The 16943-nt window shown below is 60.3% G+C and overlaps 2 protein-coding genes and 1 long non-coding RNA gene across 4 annotated transcripts; 2 read left to right on the forward strand and 1 right to left on the reverse strand.

Moving 5' to 3' along the window:
* The first annotated feature begins 4749 nt into the window (after positions 1-4749).
* On the forward strand, positions 4750-7640 carry ISLR2 (immunoglobulin superfamily containing leucine rich repeat 2). Its single transcript, XM_075764717.1, has 2 exons — positions 4750-4997; positions 5535-7640. Exon 2 carries the CDS (start codon positions 5541-5543, stop codon positions 7638-7640), a length of 2100 nt encoding a protein of 699 aa, XP_075620832.1. The 5' UTR covers positions 4750-4997; positions 5535-5540.
* On the reverse strand, positions 7139-8590 carry LOC142603522 (uncharacterized). Its single transcript, XR_012837470.1, has 3 exons — positions 8355-8590; positions 7338-8269; positions 7139-7255 (listed from the first exon to the last, which is right to left on the reverse strand). It is a non-coding gene; the product is annotated as an uncharacterized LOC142603522 (long non-coding RNA).
* A 3740-nt stretch (positions 8591-12330) lies between these two features.
* ISLR (immunoglobulin superfamily containing leucine rich repeat) lies at positions 12331-16577 on the forward strand. Of its 2 annotated transcripts, none has more exons than XM_075763983.1 (2): positions 12331-12469; positions 13975-16577. In XM_075763983.1, exon 2 carries the CDS (start codon positions 13983-13985, stop codon positions 15231-15233), a length of 1251 nt encoding a protein of 416 aa, XP_075620098.1. In that variant the 5' UTR covers positions 12331-12469; positions 13975-13982; the 3' UTR covers positions 15234-16577. The 2 variants fall into 2 exon arrangements, with proteins under 2 accessions (XP_075620098.1, XP_075620097.1); XM_075763982.1 differs by lacking the exon at positions 12331-12469 and adding an exon at positions 12554-12657.
* Positions 16578-16943: the final 366 nt, after the last annotated feature.

Raw genomic sequence — 16943 nt, forward strand, 5'->3', positions numbered from 1 at the left:
TTCCCCAGGTATTCGGGTCCTGCCGCAATTGGGATGGATCCGGCACCGCACGGCAGTTTACGGGGAGCAATCCCAAAGGATTTCCCCGCGACTGCACGGTGGCACGCAGGGTTTGTCACCAAATTCAAAACGGTGCCACCTCACCCTGGGGATTCTCTGGTGGTTGATACGGGGTTGTGCGCGGGGAGCAGACCCCATCTGTCCGCTGTCACCGGCCTCATCAAAGTCTTGTAAAACAATAACGAAGTCAATGGGCTGCGGGAGCCAGATTAGCTGTTTCTTTGCCCTGAGCTGCCATAAAACTCATTCATCCGGCTGGAAAAGGGTTCATCACTGCGAGGTGAGCACAACGGCACCCAACAAGCCCCAGCGCTGGAGGAAAGGGCTGCACCCTGTGGGGCGAGGGCTCCCCCAGAGGTCCCACCAGCTTCCGTCTCCAACAGGCAGCTTCTACACACTTGAGCCCTGCTTGGACCTCTCTTCCACCCACAGCCACCCCATGAAAATCCCCCTCCAAGCCAAAGGTATAAGAAAGAATCAGAATCTCTCTGGTTTTTTCTGTTGGTTGTTTTTTTTTTTTTTTTTTTTTTTAAAGAGCAATAAATAACTTTACTGAATTAAGCGAATCTCCTGAAATGATATATAATATGCTGCTTGCTTGATTGGCTGTTATTAATAATGCATTGCTCAATCTAAACCATTCATAAAACGACTCCCTGCTAGCCCCGAGCAAAGTGCTTTGGGACTCGGGAGGGGAGGGGGAAAAAAAAAAAAAGGCAAGAAGCAGCAGCATAAATCCTTTCTGTTTATGAAAATGGATTTCTTCCCCCAACAATCATGCAAAACTAATTAGAGCCAAAGGGCCCGTTCCTCTGCATTCGATTACGCCCTGCGAGATCGCTCAGGTTGGCTGGCCAGGGCGGGTGGAAATCCAAGGCAGGGCAAGATGCGCCCTGAGAAAGGTCACCTGGATGATATTTCTAATAAAAACATCATCTCGCTCACATCCAAACAGGTTTGCATCCCATGGACCACCAAAAGCAAGGGCGGGGTGGTCAGGACTCTTAAATATTTGGAGGAACGGTGGGGCAAAGCTGGGGGAAGCCTTGTCTAGATGGAAGGAGAAGCCACATCATCTCTGGCCAGCCAGGATGCTCCCAGGGTGGTGGCTTGATGCACTCACCTGAATCTGGAGGAGCTGGCTTGGGACTAGAAGCTAGAGAAGCCAGGAGAGCCTAAAGCAAGGGCTTGGCTTTCTCCTCCTTAAATAGGAAACGTCCCTGAGCAGCATGGTGAGGAGGGCTCCTCCCTCAGACACCAGTTGGAGGTTAATGGTGTAAATCAGCAAACCCTTATTGCCTACAATGGTGACCCAGTGATTCTTCCAGCTGGGAGGCTGCCCTCATTTATTGCCCGCAGTGGTGGGCAACACCAGGTGCGGACCTGACCCCCCACCTCAGCTTCTACCTGTCATGTTTAGGAGCATGTTGAAATGTAGGGTGTCTGGGGCTGAGGCAGGTGAGATTGACAGTCACAGAGCCTGCTCTTCCTTCCATCCACCCACCCATCCATCCACCCACCCATCCACCCATCCACCCATCCATCCATCCATCCACCCATCCACCCATCCATCCACCCATCCATCCATCCATCCACTCATCCATCCACCCACCCATCCATCCATCCATCCATCCATCCATCCATCCATCCATCCACTCATCCATCCACCCACCCACCCATCCATCCACCCATCCATCCATCCACCCATCTATCCATCCATCCATCCACCCATCCACCCATCCATCCACACCTCCATCCTCCACCATCCTCTCTTGGAGCTCTCATCTGAGGGGACTGAAAACCCACCACGGAGCACTGTTGTTATCCCCCACGCTCAGCCCATGGGAAACTGAGGCACAAGTGGTGACATGAACCCCACACATCGTGTCTGCTGGGGAGGCGGATGGATGATGTAACCCACGCCATGCAGCTTCACGCTGCGATGACCTCGGGAGTGTATAGGTTGAGGTCTGGCCTTCAGGAGCAGGAGGAGGGCTGTGTTATCCATCCCATCACACGTGCCTCATCCCCTGACCCATTTCTAGCACAACATGCTGCCTCCAAATGCTCCTGAAACGCTGCCACCGTATCTAGGACACTTGGGTTTCTTCCTCTTACATGATGAATGAAGGCATCTTGGGAAGAGCTCAGCGTAGTGCAGTGGATAGCAGCCAAGCCAGAAAACAAGCATCTTCTCCGTGTTGGCCGCGTCCTTGTGGCATTTTAACCTATTTTCACGCTCCTCAAAGCAGACTTGCAGCCCCGTGTCTCCCACCTGAGCTCTGCAGCCCAACACCCAGCCGTGGGTCAATACCATCAAGGGCTGAGCCATGGTCCCGCAGCCCCACGGCGGCGCGGAGAGCTTGGGACGTGCGAGAACCTGACACGCAGCAGCGAGGGGTGAGGAGCAGGCACATCCGGCCTGCTTGGAGATGCTGAGCCCCCAAGTGCTGCCCCACTGACCACGGGACTTGCCGCTATGGGGCTTGGGAGAGGCTGACAGCCCGTGGGCATTCAGAGCAGAACTGGAGGGGGGAAAAAAAAAAAGCCCATAAACCACAACTCCAAATGTCTGATGCCGTAATTCCCTGAGCTGCAACTTGTTTTAGTGCTTGGGAGAGTGTCACGGTAAGGGTGAGGGCATGCTTGGGCGACCAGCCAGCCGCGGGGATGGGAAGGGAGTGAGTCATGGCTCAGCCCCGAAGATGCTGAGAGCACCACGGCGGTTCAAACACCGCTCCAGCGGGAAGGCAGACGCGGAAGCGCTGCCCTGCAGATGTCTGCGTTGGATTTGAAACCACGTCTCCTTCCCGCTTGACATCTCTGCAGACCCCTGTAGCCCCCTCAAAGCGAGGTGGCCTTGTCCATCTGCTTGGGACAGTCCCCTGGACCGTGCCCAGGGCTTTTCGGGGGGATGTCAGTTGGACTGGGCCAAAACTGTGCCGGGGAGCGTGGTGACAGCCGTGGTGTAGGTGGCCACGGTGCGACTCGGGGACGGTGTTGGTTCACTCGCACGGAAACAAGGCGGTTTTGGTGGCAGCACATCAGCCAAGCGTGTCGGCCACCCACCAGCTCTCACATCACAGGGCTGAAGGGAAACTGAGGCACGTCTGAGGCTGGCCGCTTTGGTGGAGGTGGTCCCCGGGCACCAGGCGCCAGGCTGGGGGGCTTTGGACATTGGTCCTGGGAGAGCGGAGGTGCCCGGAGCCGGCATCGAGGATCAGGCCCTGCATTTTGCTGTCGGATGCCTTCCCCTCTCTGCCCCTCCTGCCATCACCGCCCTTCTCCCCCCCCCCCCCCAACCCCCCAGCTCCTCGTCCTTGCGAGAACACGCCCATCCCCGTGGCCTCGGGGCGGGGATGCGGAGCCGGGCTCCCACGGAAGAAGAGGTGACCGGGTTTTTACCCTGCCTGCGAGCGAGCAGGGAGACTGCGGGATCCCCCTGGCCGAGACCCCCGGGGGTCCCCACCCCCGGACACCCCCGGGACGGGGCGGGGCGGGGGGGGGGGCAGCCCGCAGGGCAGGGCCGCAGCTCTAGGCGGAGTCGTTGGCTGTCGCGACAGAACCGGGTCGGGGACACCGGGAGGACCGGGTTGACTCAGCCGAGCCCATGCGGAGCCCTCCCCGGTCCCGGTCCCCGTCTCCCCCCCCGCACCGGGCAGAGCTCCCGGGTGGCGGAGGGAGAGGGATGGGGTGGGGGGGAGGAGGATGGGGGGGTGGCGGGAGGCAGGAATCGATCCCGCGCCCCAAAAATCAATGATTTCTCGGGTTTCTCATGACGGGGGGAGAGGCGAGGGGCAGGGCCGGGGCGGGGGGGGGGGGGGGGGGGGGAGAAGAACAGACCCCCAAGTCGAAGCAAAACTGCGGAGGGGAAAAGGGGGTCCCCGTTACCGCGCCTTTCCACAGGGGGTGAAACCTTCAGGAGGAAGATGAGGGAGAGCGGCCCCGTCCCGCGAACCCCCCCCCGTGTCCCGTGTCGTGTCGTCCCCCCCCAATTTCCTTCTCCCTCCGCTCAAATGCTTCAAAGCTGTTTGCATCGCATCCACGCCCTGCAGAAAGGGACCCACCCGCGACGGGACGGGCTGGGGCTCGGGGGAGGGGGGGGGGGGCGGCTCACACCGCACATCGCCCCCCAGAAATACCGCATCGGGGGGGGGGGGCGGTTACCGGGAGGGCTGGATCCCGAGTCCCGGTTCTCCATCCGCAAAACGCTTTCCGAAGGGTTGCGGCCCCGCCACGTCCCGGGAGGATGCGGGTAACCGTGTCCCGCATCTGCCCCGACGGCATCCCGGTCCCCCCCGGCGGGGTGCGGGGGAGGCGACCCGGAGGGAAAACGGGGACCGGAGGGCTGGGGGGGGGGACACACACACGCCCACACTGAATTCATGGCTGCTGCCAAGTGCTTCTGAGTTGTACCCGTTGCTCTACGGGGAGGGCGTTTTATTATGGGTATTATTATTTTTTTTAATTTTTTATTTTTTTTTGGGGGGGGGGGGTTGTGTGCCCCGCCCGCCCCGGGAAGCAGCCGGTTCCGTCCCCGCCGGAGGCTGGCGAGAGGCGGCGGTGGGTGGGTGGGTGGGTGGTGGGATGGGAAAGGGGGTGGCGAGGAGGGAGGGGGCAGCCGTGCGGAGGGGGAGGCTGGCAGAAATGCTAATTCCTCCCTTCGCTCTCTCCTCGGCAGCCCAGTGCCCGTACGGCCCCGCTCCGGCTCGCAGCTCAGCCCGGAGAGGTGCGGGGGTACGGGTGGGGTGTCCCCCCCCCATCGTGTCCCCCGCCCCCCCCCCCCCCCCCCAACCTCCTCACCGCGCCCCTCACCGTCGTGTCCGGGCTGGAGGAAGCTCCTCCGTGCCACAGGGACGTGAGTCGGGAAAAGGATGCGGAGAACCGGTAACGGCGAGGAGAAGGGTTGCGTGTTGCTTAACGGCACTTAGGAGCGGGTAAGGTGCGGGGTCACCCCCCCGGTGCGGGGGGGGGGGGGGGGGGGGAATGGGAGAGGGGGGGGTCAGGGGAGAGAGGAAAATAGGGAAGGAGAAAACTAGGGAGAGATGGAGAAGGGAGGGAGAAAAGTAGGGGGAAATAAGAGAGAGAGAAGGCTGGAAGGAGAAAGAGAGAAAGAAAAAAGAAAAGCGAAAGAAATAATAGGAGAAATTAAAGTGGAGAAGAAAGAAAACGAGATCTAATTTTTTTTTTTTTTTTTTTTTTTTTTTTGGAGGGGAGGAAAAGCGCAAACAAAACAAGAAAAAGAGAGTGAGAAGGGTGGGAAGGGCCGGAGGAGAAGGGGAGGAAAACGGGGGGAGAGGAAGGGAAGGGGGAAGAGAGGATGCGAAGGAGCGAGGGGGCGGCAGCCGGGGGGAGCCGGGCACAGACAATGGGGCACGGCCCCGCCGCCGCCTCTCGCCGGGCGGGGACCGGGGCCGGGAGCGGGGTGGGGAGAGGGGGCGGGAGCCCTGAGAGCCCCCTGTGTCCCTTGGCAGGGGGAGATGGCCCCGCTGCTGTCCCTGTGGCTGGTGGCCCTGCTCGGCCTGGCCCGGGCGTGCCCCGAGCCCTGTGCCTGCGTGGACAAGTACGCCCATCAGTTCGCCGACTGCGCCTACAAGGACCTTCAAGTGGTACCCACGGGGCTGCCCTCCAACGTGACCACCCTCAGCCTCTCGGCCAACAAGATCACCTCGCTGCAGCGGCGTTCCTTCGTGGAGGTGACCCAGGTCACCTCCCTCTGGTTGGCGCACAACGAGATCCGTTCCATCGAGTCCGGTACCTTCGCCATCCTGGTGCAGCTGAAAAACCTCGACATCAGCCACAACCAGATCGTGGATTTCCCCTGGCAGGACCTCTACAACCTCAGCGCTCTCCAGCTGCTCAAGATGAACAATAACCACATGGCTCTGGTGCCTCAGGGGGCTTTCCACACCCTGAAGGACCTCCGGTCCCTGCGCATCAACAACAACAAGTTCACCGCCCTTGCAGAGGGTATCTTCGACTCGCTCACTTCCCTCTCCCACCTGCAGATCTACAACAATCCCTTTGAGTGCTCCTGCAAGCTCCAGTGGTTGAAGAAGTGGATGGACAGCACGCTCATCTCCATCCCCGAGAAGGACTCCATCACTTGTGCCCTCCCGGAGCAGCTCCGAGGGGTGCCGGTGGGGAAGATCCCGGACATGCAGTGCACCTCGCCCACCGTGCAGCTCACCTATTACCCCAACCTGGACACCACGGAGCTCTTTGACGGCTTCACCCTGACGCTGCACTGTGCCGTGACGGGCACCCCACCGCCCGAAGTGACCTGGAAGATCCGCACCTCCAGCCAAGCCCTGGAGCTCAACGGGAACCCGAAGGAGAGCGCTGGGAAAGATCTCCCCAAACAGGACCCCGAGCGTTTCTTGGTCTTCAAGAACGGCACGTTGGTGATTCCCCACCTGAGCAAGCGGGAAGAAGGCACCTACACCTGCCTGGCCACCAACGAAATGGGGAGCAACCAGACCTCGGTCAACGTGGCTGTGGCGGGCACCCAGAAATACCCGCTGCAGCCAGGGAGGGACCCGCTGGGGGGTAAAGCGCAGCCAGGTGACAAGAAGCCTGGGGCTAAGGGAGCAAAGAACAGCGTGCTCATGCCAGATGAGAGGAACAAACCCCTCAGTCCAACCCGGCAGAGCAAACAATCCTCGGCAGCTGGGACAGAGTCCACGGGAGACGGGCAAGTCCCTTTCCAGCTTCCACCCTTTGAGAAGAAGTGCGGCTCCACACAAACCAGCAAGTACATTTCCAACCACGCCTTCAACCAGAGCGGCGACTTCAAGCAGCACACGTTCGACCTGGGGGTGATCGCTTTAGACGTGTCAGAGCGTGACGCCCGGGTGCAGCTCACACCCACCTACACGCAGCCTGAGAAGGTCCACCTCAGGATGCTCTACCTGTGCCAGGAGAGCAGCTTGGGCCACGCCCTGGTCCAGTGGTCCAAGATCGAGGAAGGGGTGAACTCGTACTGGTTCCAGGGCTTGAACCCCGGCACCAACTACTCCGTGTGTCTCACCTACCTGGGGGAGGACTGCCAGGTCCAAGTGGTCTTCACCACCAAAAAGGAGATCCCCTCGCTCATTATCATCGTGGTTGTGAGCATCTTCTTGCTGGTGCTGGCCACCTTACCCCTGATGGGAGCCACGTGGTGCCACCTCCTCTCCAAGTACCACGGGAAGACCTACAAGCTCATCATGAAGGCCCAGAACCCGGACCAGATGGAGAAGCACATGGCTGCTGACTTTGACCCCCGCGCCTCCTACCTGGAGTCCGAGAAAAACTACAATCCCAGCGAGGTGGGGGAAGTGGATGTGGAAGAAGAGGACGAGGAGGAGGAGGAGGAAGACGAAGGAGGCAGGCGGAGGAGGAGGAGAGAAGCCGAAGGGGCTCCGGAGCTGGAGCGAGAGGAGAGCGTGGCGGCCAGCTCCATGGCAGAGTCGCAATCCAAAGCCAACGGCGAGGAGTACGAGGTCCGCTCTGAGTACAGCGACAAGCTGCCGCTGGGCGCCGAAGCCGTCACCATCTCCCAGGAGATCAACGGCAACTACCGGCAGCGCCCTCGCTGAGCCTCCCCGCGCCCCCTCCTCCTCCATCCCCGGTCCCCACTTCCCCCCCGCCCCGGCTCCCCCCCGCCCCCCCCCCGCCTCCCGGGGCACCACCGCTGCTTCTCCTCCGAGGAAAGACCGAAGCATCCTCAGCGATGCCCGCCTGACCTTCCTCCTCCTCTTCTTCCTCCCTCAGGCGGCAGGTCCCCGGGGAAGGGACTTCGCCCCGGGGATGCTCGATGCGAGCGGGACGTTTCTCCCACGATTTCGTTTCCGTTTTGGGTACCGACGGTCCTTGCTACCGGCTCGGCGGCAACATCGCAACGATTGCCGGTCCCCCGCCCGCCTCTGCCCTCCGCTCATCCCGTATTTTCTTTTCCCTTAAAGGAAAAAAACGAAAAAAAGAGAAAAAACGGGTAAAAGAAAAAAAAAAAAACCAACCCGTTATCCTAAAAATTTTTTTTTTTTTTTCTGGAAACGGTTCAGTCCCCGCGGGTCCCCGCCGCTCCCTCGGTCCCCGGTGAGTCCCCTCCGCTCCTCGGTCCGGTCCCGCCGAGTCCCGGTGCGAACCCCGCCTGTTCCCGGTGGGTCCCTGCCTCTCCCCGGCGGTGCTCTCCATTCCCCGGTGGGTACCGAGGCTCCCCGGGTCCCTGCCGCTCCCCGGTGGGTTACCGAGGCTCCCCGGTACCATCCTCTCCCCGCTTCCCGGTGGCTACCGGTGCTCCCCCGTCCCACCGGTGCGGTCCCCGTTCAGCACCCGGAGGGGCTGGACAGCTCCGCGCCCCCCCGCCCGCTCCCCGGGATGGCGGGGGCGGCCCGACCCCCCCCCCCCCCGACCCCCCCCCGGTCCCATCCCGCCCCCCCGCCCCGGCCCGGCGGGCCCCCTCGATGTGTGTTGGGTAGAGTAGCCTTGTAGCCAAGTGTCTGTGCCGTAGACGCGCCCGTGCTGCTGGCCGGCGGGCGGGGAGGGGACGGGACGGGACGGGACGGGACGGGACGGGAGGGGGGGAACGACGGGGGGAGCCCGGCCCCGGGAGGCGAGGGGTCACCGCCGCCACCGCCCCTCAACCCCCTGCTCCGGTTCCCGGGATCCCCGGGATCGGTGAGAGCCGCGGGCGCCTTTCTACGAGCTTCTGTCTGTGAAAGAGTCAATAAAAGGGAGTGAAAGTGGAAGCGGGTCTGTGGTTGATGGAGGAGAGGGGGAGGTTGCGCCCCGTAACCCCCGGGCTCTGCCCGGTACATCCCCCCCTCCCGCCCCGGTACCCCCCCCCGGTACAGCCGAGGGGATCCCGAGCGGGTGGGAGACGGTGCGGAGACACAGCGCCGCAGCTATAGGCGAGGCACGCGCACGCACACTCTCTAAATATATATATATATATTCCTACACCCATATGCCATGCACCCATACAGTACCTATAGTGTGTTTCTGTATGTGCATCTTATATATAATTCACAGTCATTTCATGTATATAGATACACATCTATGCCGTACAAACTCATTTTATATATATACACATATGCTACGTACACGCACAAGTAATTGTTATACGCACTCACATTTCGCATGTACTCAGTCTATACACACAATATACCTATACATAAATACGGCATGTATACGAAAAGATAATAAACCCAATATATACTCTGTAGATACACTCTCTACAAACTCCCATATAGAAAAATACAAACAATATTTCCCCCCAGCACATAAACACAGAGTCTCTACATACATACCAATGCTTATACGCTATATACGTACATACGCAGTGAGAATACATACAATATATACACACAATACGTACAAGCTCTATGTACGTACGCACACACAATATATATGCTCAGTGTATGTACAAGTACGCACTAAATACCCGCACTACCCATTTATACACATTTCCTTCTTCCATGCACACGCATGTACACCCAACGCTTGTCTCCTATACACGCCCTGCGCGTATGTACGTATATGACTATATTCCCCGCACCGTGCCGCCCTGCAGAGCCGTGCCGAGGGCAGGACGGGGCTGCCCGGGCAGGGGTAACTGTCACCCCGGTCCCCAAGTCCTCCCAGCCCCAAGACCGGGGGGTGCTAAGAAGGTTCCCGGCGGATTTACGCCCCCTCCCCAACCCTCTCGTCCCGCTGATGATTTAAACCCACATTTACACGGCAAAGATTTAAGGCTGCCTTTGATTGCTTTTCTTATCTGGAGCTACAAAGCCACATGCCCTCCCCGTGTCCCCGCTCGAGAGGAGGCGTCCAGCTGCCTTGTGGGGACGGTCACCCGCTCACCAGCACCCACGGGTGGCCCCTGAGGCCCCACCGAAGCCCCTCACCCTCCTCAAACACAGCCTCCGCATCCCAGCAGAGCCACCCCCCGCCCCCCCCCCCGAAGCAACCACTCATTTCTCCATCCTCCAAAGGACGGCTTTCTATTTTAAGTCCGGCCTCTGCATCTTTCTCCTGCGGCAGGGAACGTGGGGGAGACAGACAAAGCAGGTCGGCACGCAAAGAGACGGCGGGCAGGGGGGTGCCTGCCCAAATCCCCCAAATCCTGGGAATCTGAGGCTGCTTCGCAGCAGCCCAGGTGTTTGCTCCAGCTGTTAAAACCCCGTGCCAAGCAGAGACTCCCCCTTGTAGACAAATCCCCTTCTGTGGATACACTTATAATTGAGTTTCGTGCTCAGAAACATATAAGGAATAGAAAAAGAACAATCATTTCTGCCTCCGTTTAATTAGACACTAATAGATTTCCCCGCCTAACCTATCTACAGGGAATCTCGCCGTGATGAGCTACCTACCGACACGGGATTACTCCGAGATTTGCTCCTTTTCAGGAGGGCACTAATTAGCACCCGGTGCCCAAAGGCACGAAAAGGGGTCAGGGATGGAGCTCTGCATCCTCCCACCCCCTCCTCCACATCCAGGGTTTCTCCAGGAAAGGGTTAAAGCATCCCAGCAGGGTGGCTCGGTCCCTCCTGAGGCATTAACCCTTCCGCAGAGCCTGTCACGATCGGGTGGGACGTGCCCACGCATGACGGTGACGAGCTCGCTCCCACGCAGCCCGGGCTGTCACACGCTTATGGTGTCACCTAAACTGTGGGAAGGCGTCTGGCATCCTCTGCCCAGGACAGCCCCAGAATAAAGAAGCTTTCATCCCCCCCCCCCCCACCGCCCCACTCCCCTTCCCCAAATAATCTCTTATCCCGGATCAAAAATTGAAGGGAAAATAGCATCGCTGTGTCCCCCGCGCTATGGTCACCGGCAGCACGACAGCTCTCACCCGCTGAAGGGGTTGTGCCTCGGTGGGGTCACACATGGAGTCTGGGGTCCCCGTAGAAGCGGTCAGAGCAGCACCTTTCATCTGCTCCGCGGGTGCGAGTGGGCAGAATTAGGCTTAGTCCTCTGCTGTCACCCCTGCTCTGCATCCTCCCCTGGTTCAGAGAGCCCGAACCCTCCCAGATGTGCTCTGAAGACCTTCAGGAGACCACCCGCCTCCAGCCAGACATCAGCCTGCCCTGCTCCGGGATGATGGGCACCAGCGATATCAACCCATGGGGCAGGGTGGGGGGGGTCAGGAAGCAACCCCCACGCTGGCCCTGCCCGTGAGAGCATCGTACTCAAGAGGGGCAGTGACAGCCCCCCACAAATACGTCGTAAAGCAGGTCCTGACCCTCACGGAGCAAATCCCTAGCTCACCCGGCACGCCTGCACGTCCCGCAGCAGCCATGCTGCCAGCCCGCCCGATGAACTGCTCTAGATGCAAAATAATCCCTTTCTCCCTTGCACGACACTATTTTTAACCCCAGGCCTGTTCACAGCCTGGCCTCGGCGACAGCCGCGTCAGCACAAGCGTGAAGACAGCGAGGCTGTGGCTGGGGTACACAGAGTTAGAGCTTTTTTTTTTGGGGGGGGGAGGCTCCGGCCCCCCCTTCTGCTCTACCTTCATCTTGCTCGAGGCCTTTTCCAAAGAGGGTCTGGCTGGCCCCGGGCTGGAGGTTTTTACATCTCTGCAGATGCCTCGGTGCTCCCACGCTGCGGGTGATCTGCACGGCGTTGCTCCGTCGCCAGCCCCTCCAGAGATGTCCCAGTTTGGCCAGTAAATGAGTGCGGGAGTGCAGGGAGCAAGGACCGCTCCGCACCCTGGATGCCCACCCCTGCCGAGCGGTCCTGCCGGGCTGGGGGACCAAGGGCCCGTGATCTACTTTTAAAACCTTTTATCTGCAGTTAATTGCAGGGCACAGAGGTGGTTCCAGGTGACCTCCTTGTACCTCTACAGCTTGTCATCCTTCCTCCTGTGACCCTCACCAGCCTCTGGGCACCCACCCACCCTCCTTCCCACCCTGCCCTGGCCCCGCACAGCCCTACAGCGGGATATCCTGCTGCCCCCGAGACCCCAAAACCTTTCACCCCTTCTCAGAGGCAACTCACCAGCCAGCAGCCTCCCCGCGTCCTCCAGAAGCCGCTCAACCCTCCGGCCTGTCCCCCCCGCACGTCCCCTGCGAGGGGTGGCACGGGATGAACCCCGAGATACGGAGCTGGGAGGGAGGGGCGGGGGGGGGGACAGAGATTTGGATGCTCCCCTAGCTCCGGGGGGGGGGGTGGGGGGGTGGAAGGGGGGGACCAGGCGCTGCTGGGCTCCGGGGGGAGGCGGGCGGGCGGAGGAAGGGCCCCCGCAGCCGGTTTCCGACAGCGGGAGTGGGTCGGTGCCATGGAAAACAAAAGGGCCCGGGGGACGGGGAGGGGAGGAGAAGCCCGACGAGGGCCGAGGGAACCAGCCGTCCCAGTTTCCCCCCCCTGCCCGCCACCTCCAGAGGAGCGAGGACCACCGGGCTCCATCCCCCCGAAGCTGCCGGTGAAGGGGCAGGAGGGACCGGGGGGGTCGCGGGGGAGGGTGGGGGGGGATCGGGCTGGCCGGGTTGGGGAGGGAGGGAGGGAGGGCTGGATGGTTATTCACGGCTCTGGTATGCGGCGTGCCGGCCCTGCTCACACCGCCCCCGGGCTGCCTCGGCAGCGGGGCAGCGAGAGAGGCGGCGGGGAGAGGTAACGGCACTCCCGGGGGGGGGGACGGGGGGGGACAGAGCCGCCGGGAAAGGGGGGATTTGGGATGGGAGGAAGCCGAGGTGGAGGGGTGCTCGGGGAGCTCAAGCGGTGCGGGAACCCCCCACCCACCTCCCCCGCGTTTCCTCGGCGGGACCGTCCCCCCCCCCCCGCATCCCGCAGCGCCTGGGGAGGGGGGTGGTGGTGATGGGGAGCTGCCCCTGCAAACCGGGACCGGCAGCAAGTTGGGCTGGGACAGATAGGGGACACCGCAAAATTACACCAGCCGGGGGCTTTAAATGCATCAGCCAAGGGGACCCCCCCCCTCCCCACGCACCGCTGGGCTTTCACCCCTCTATCACCCCCAGAGCCCTCGGGGTTCCTTCCCCATCCCTTGAACCCCCGTCCTGGGGTGGTCTATCCCTGCAAGACAGGAGCCTTTGCCCCCCCCCCTCCACCCGTTGGTGCGCAGGGCTTATTCAGCATCTCCATTGCCAATAAAACATCTTCCCCCCCCCCGTTTTAAATGACAGGGTTGGGGACTGGAAGGAGCGGTAAAAACTTGCCTACAAGGCAGAGACAAAGGGGTCTCGCTGCCAGCTCCTCGCAGAGCCGCAGTTAACCTCTTCCCTGGTGGGACACAGCTTCCAGACGCCGGGAACCAAGTGTGCACAGTCCCCTTTGCAAGGCGAGAAGGAGAACAAGGAGTTAGCTCAGAAATATTTCTCTCTAAAAGACTTCCAGCAGCCAGGGACCCCACACTCGCTTGCTGAGGGGAAGAAAAAAAAAAAAAGAAAGCACTTGAGAAGCTGGTTTTTTCCATGACATGGAAAAATATGGAGATTGGGGGGGGGGGGGTGGTTTGAGGTCTGAAAGCTTGCTGAAAATCTCAACAACTTGATGGTTTGGGGGAAGGCTGGTTGTGAAAGAGCCGTGGTTGCTCCATTTCTCCTAATTCCAGCCTCAGCAGGGTAAACTCTGAACCCCCAGTTCCCACTTTTCATCCCAAAACCTTGGGAAACAGCGTCCTGGGGGGGACTGGTATTTCATCAAAAAGAGGCATTTTCTAGGGGGGGAAGGAAAGGGTTTAGGGGGGAAGTTCCCCGCTCACGTAGGTAGTCAAAGGCTCTGCTCTTGGCGAGGAAATGCCTTCTTTGGATTAGGGAATATTTCAAACAGCCTTTTCCAGCTGAAGTGCTGGGAATAGTCACACGGATGCTTCGCTGCTCTGCTGCTTCCTCTTAGCGCACGGCGAGAAAAAGCAGATCGCCATCTCGGCTCGACCCGTCCCGTTCATTTCGCCCCCATCTCTGTTCCCAGGAGGAAGGATGAGGCCCCTCCTCTGCTGCCTGGGGCTGGCCGCTCTCCTGGGACCCTGCCTGGCCTGTCCCACCGCCTGCTCCTGCTCCACCAAGAAGAACGGGCGGCTGTTGGCCGAGTGCGCCTACAAAGATCTCCAGGAGGTACCCGAGGGGTTGTCCTCCAACGTGACCATCCTCACCTTGTCGGCCAACAGGATTGGCTGGTTGGGGAAGGGCTCCTTCGCCGAGGTTCCCGAAGTGCAGTCTCTGTGGCTAGGTTACAACCAGATTGGGGTGGTGGAATCGGGGGCTTTTGCCTTGTTGGTGCACCTGAAGAACCTGGACCTGAGCCACAACAAGATTGCGGATTTCCCCTGGCAGGACCTCCGTAACCTCAGCGGTCTGCAGATCCTGAAGATGAACAACAACCGCCTGGCCGGGCTGCCCCGGGATGCTTTCCGCTCCTTGAAGGACCTGCGCTCCCTCTGGCTCAACGACAATGAGTTGACCACCCTGGCCGAGGGCACCTTTGATAACCTGCCCTCCCTGTCCCAGCTGCAGATCTTCAACAACCCCTTCAACTGCTCGTGCAAGGTCTTCTGGCTGAAGAAGTGGACTGAGAACACCTCCGTCTCCATCACCAAGGGGGGGTCTACCCTGTGCGTGGCTCCCAGCAGGCTGAAGGGCAGGGCGGTGACGGACATCCCCGACCACCACTGCGTTGCCCCCTCCGTGCAGCTCACCTACCTCTCCAACCTGGACAACACCGTCATGTACGATGGCCTCACCCTGACACTGCACTGCAGCGTGGCGGGCAGCCCTCCGCCGGAGATCAGGTGGAAGATCCAGACCTCCAGCCGCCGCGTCGAGATCAATGGGCCCAACGTGGCGCGGGATGGAAACGTCAAGCAGAGCCAAGAGCGCTTCTTGGTCTTCAAGAATGGTACCATGGCCATCCCCAACTTCAGCAAGGAGGATGAAGGCATCTACACCTGCCTCGCTGTCAACGACGTGGGGACGCGGGATGTCTCTGTCAACGTGGCCTTGGCTGGGTCGGAGAATCCGGCTGAAGACCTGCTCCGAGATGACCCCCAAGCCAGCCACCTCGGGGGTCAGAGCTGCTACAAGGGGGATGAAATGGATCCCTCCGGTGCCGGAGAAAAGCTGGTCATCATTTACCACATGCCAAGGGAGTCGAAGAGCAGGGCTGGAGGAGCGGGACCCCAGGTCCACCTGGGGACCCTCCTGCTGGTTTTGGCCATCGCGCTCTGCTGTTAAAGGGAAGAGGAAATGGTGCCTCGGGGGGTTCCCCCTCTTTCTGTAGCATTTATCTTCACGTAGTGCCATGCCTTTGCTGAGCTTCTGGCGGTCAGGAGTCAAAGGGGGCCGAGTCTCAGGCCCAGGGCTGGTAGTTCAACCCCTCCTTAGATGGGGGTCAGGGCTGGGCTCTATTAGTTGAGAGCTTTAAACAAGCTCGGGTGATGTAGAGCAGATCCTCACCGTGCTGCTGCTTTCCAGGTGTCCAAATCTGCCACCTCCTGACTTACCTCCCTCCTGAGACCAAAGCGCAGCTGCAGGATTAAAATCCACCCTCAACAGGGTGACCATCACCCATCCTCAGAGCCCACCACCACCACAAGCCCTCCTCCACCCACAGCAGTCAGCTGCGACCAGAGAGGGGATCTCTCGCAAAGAGGATCCCGTCGGTCCAGCGGCACCAAAGACGACATCCCCGCCACGGCCAGCGCCCGGGCCCTTGGCAGGCCAGCCGCATCCTTCCTACCACCGACCTCATGTGAAGCACCAGGAGCAGGATGACCAGTCCGAGAGTGGGGGAACAACCTGGGCACGGGGTCCCCGGGGGACAGAGATACGATGGGTACGGTAGGACACGTTGGATGGGGCCACGGGTTTGGATCAGGTTGTTTTTGCGGAGCAGGAAAAGCTTTTCCACAGGCTTCATCCCTGCAGGAGCACAAAGGTCTCCCGCTGGCTGGGTGCTGGGAGCACCCAGGGTGCCTGCACCCTCCCTGTGTGTTGCAGGATCAGGCCCTGCCATCCTTGGTACCTCTCCCAAACGTGATGCAGCTGATTTCCACCACCACCCCCTGCCCCTCTCCTTCCCTTTACACCACTGAAGCCTGCGGTCCAAAACGCTCGGCTGGGCTGGACCCACCGAGCTGCCCTACTCCGGCTCCGACCCCGGCAGGGAGGGATTGAGCCCAAAAAGAGCAAAATAATTTCCCAGCTCTCCTCTCTGATGGGAAACCGAGTGTGGGCTGTACGACAAAGCAGGAAGAAGAAAGATTGGGAAAACCCAGATGACAGAGAGAGAAACTGAACTGACCTATAAGCCATAAATACACTCCTTAAGTGCTTTAGCATTCCCACGCGGGACATATATACCATACCCGGCTGCCCCAGGGTGCTGGGGGACCCCTCGTCTCATGGCGGGGGGGCTGAGCATCTCCGTCTCCCCCACCCCGAGGCACGGGCGGTCCGGCTCTCGTGCCTTCTGCCAGTCCTTGCCTGCGGGAGCTGGACGGACCCCTGCAACTACCTTTGCCTTGTAACCAAAACTGTACGGACAGCAAAGTCCCAAGCACAATAAATACCTTTTTTTTTTAAAAAAAAAAAAATTAAAAAAGCAAGCTGGTGTGTGCTGCCTCTGTGCACCCCCAAACCCAACATCATCTGGGGTACCACGGCTCATCACCAATCCCCTTTACCCCACAGCATCCTCCCATGATGACCCTGGAGGAAAAATGCATTTATAGGGTAACCAAACCGCCCCCCATCGCTGCCTGAGGCAGGCAGGGGGAAGCAGCGAGGCCAAAACCAGCTGTCCTGGAGCTTCAAGCCCCCACACAAGCTCTCCAGCCCCACGGTTCCGTGTCCAGCCAGCTCGGAGGGTAAGGAAGGGGGCAGCCAAGGAGCTGCCACATACCAACACCGTCCGGGTACGGCGCCGAGGTCTCCGTGGGGGTC

The sequence above is a fragment of the Balearica regulorum genome, chromosome 12 (assembly GCF_011004875.1).
Source record: "Balearica regulorum gibbericeps isolate bBalReg1 chromosome 12, bBalReg1.pri, whole genome shotgun sequence".
In the NCBI taxonomy this organism is placed as follows: domain Eukaryota; kingdom Metazoa; phylum Chordata; class Aves; order Gruiformes; family Gruidae; genus Balearica; species Balearica regulorum.

Bases quoted from the DNA above. Each gene is read 5' to 3' on its own strand.
- ISLR2 (XM_075764717.1), top strand. From the start codon at position 5,541: ATGGCCCCGCTGCTGTCCCTGTGGCTGGTGGCCCTGCTCGGCCTGGCC.
- ISLR (XM_075763983.1), top strand. From the start codon at position 13,983: ATGAGGCCCCTCCTCTGCTGCCTGGGGCTGGCCGCTCTCCTGGGACCC.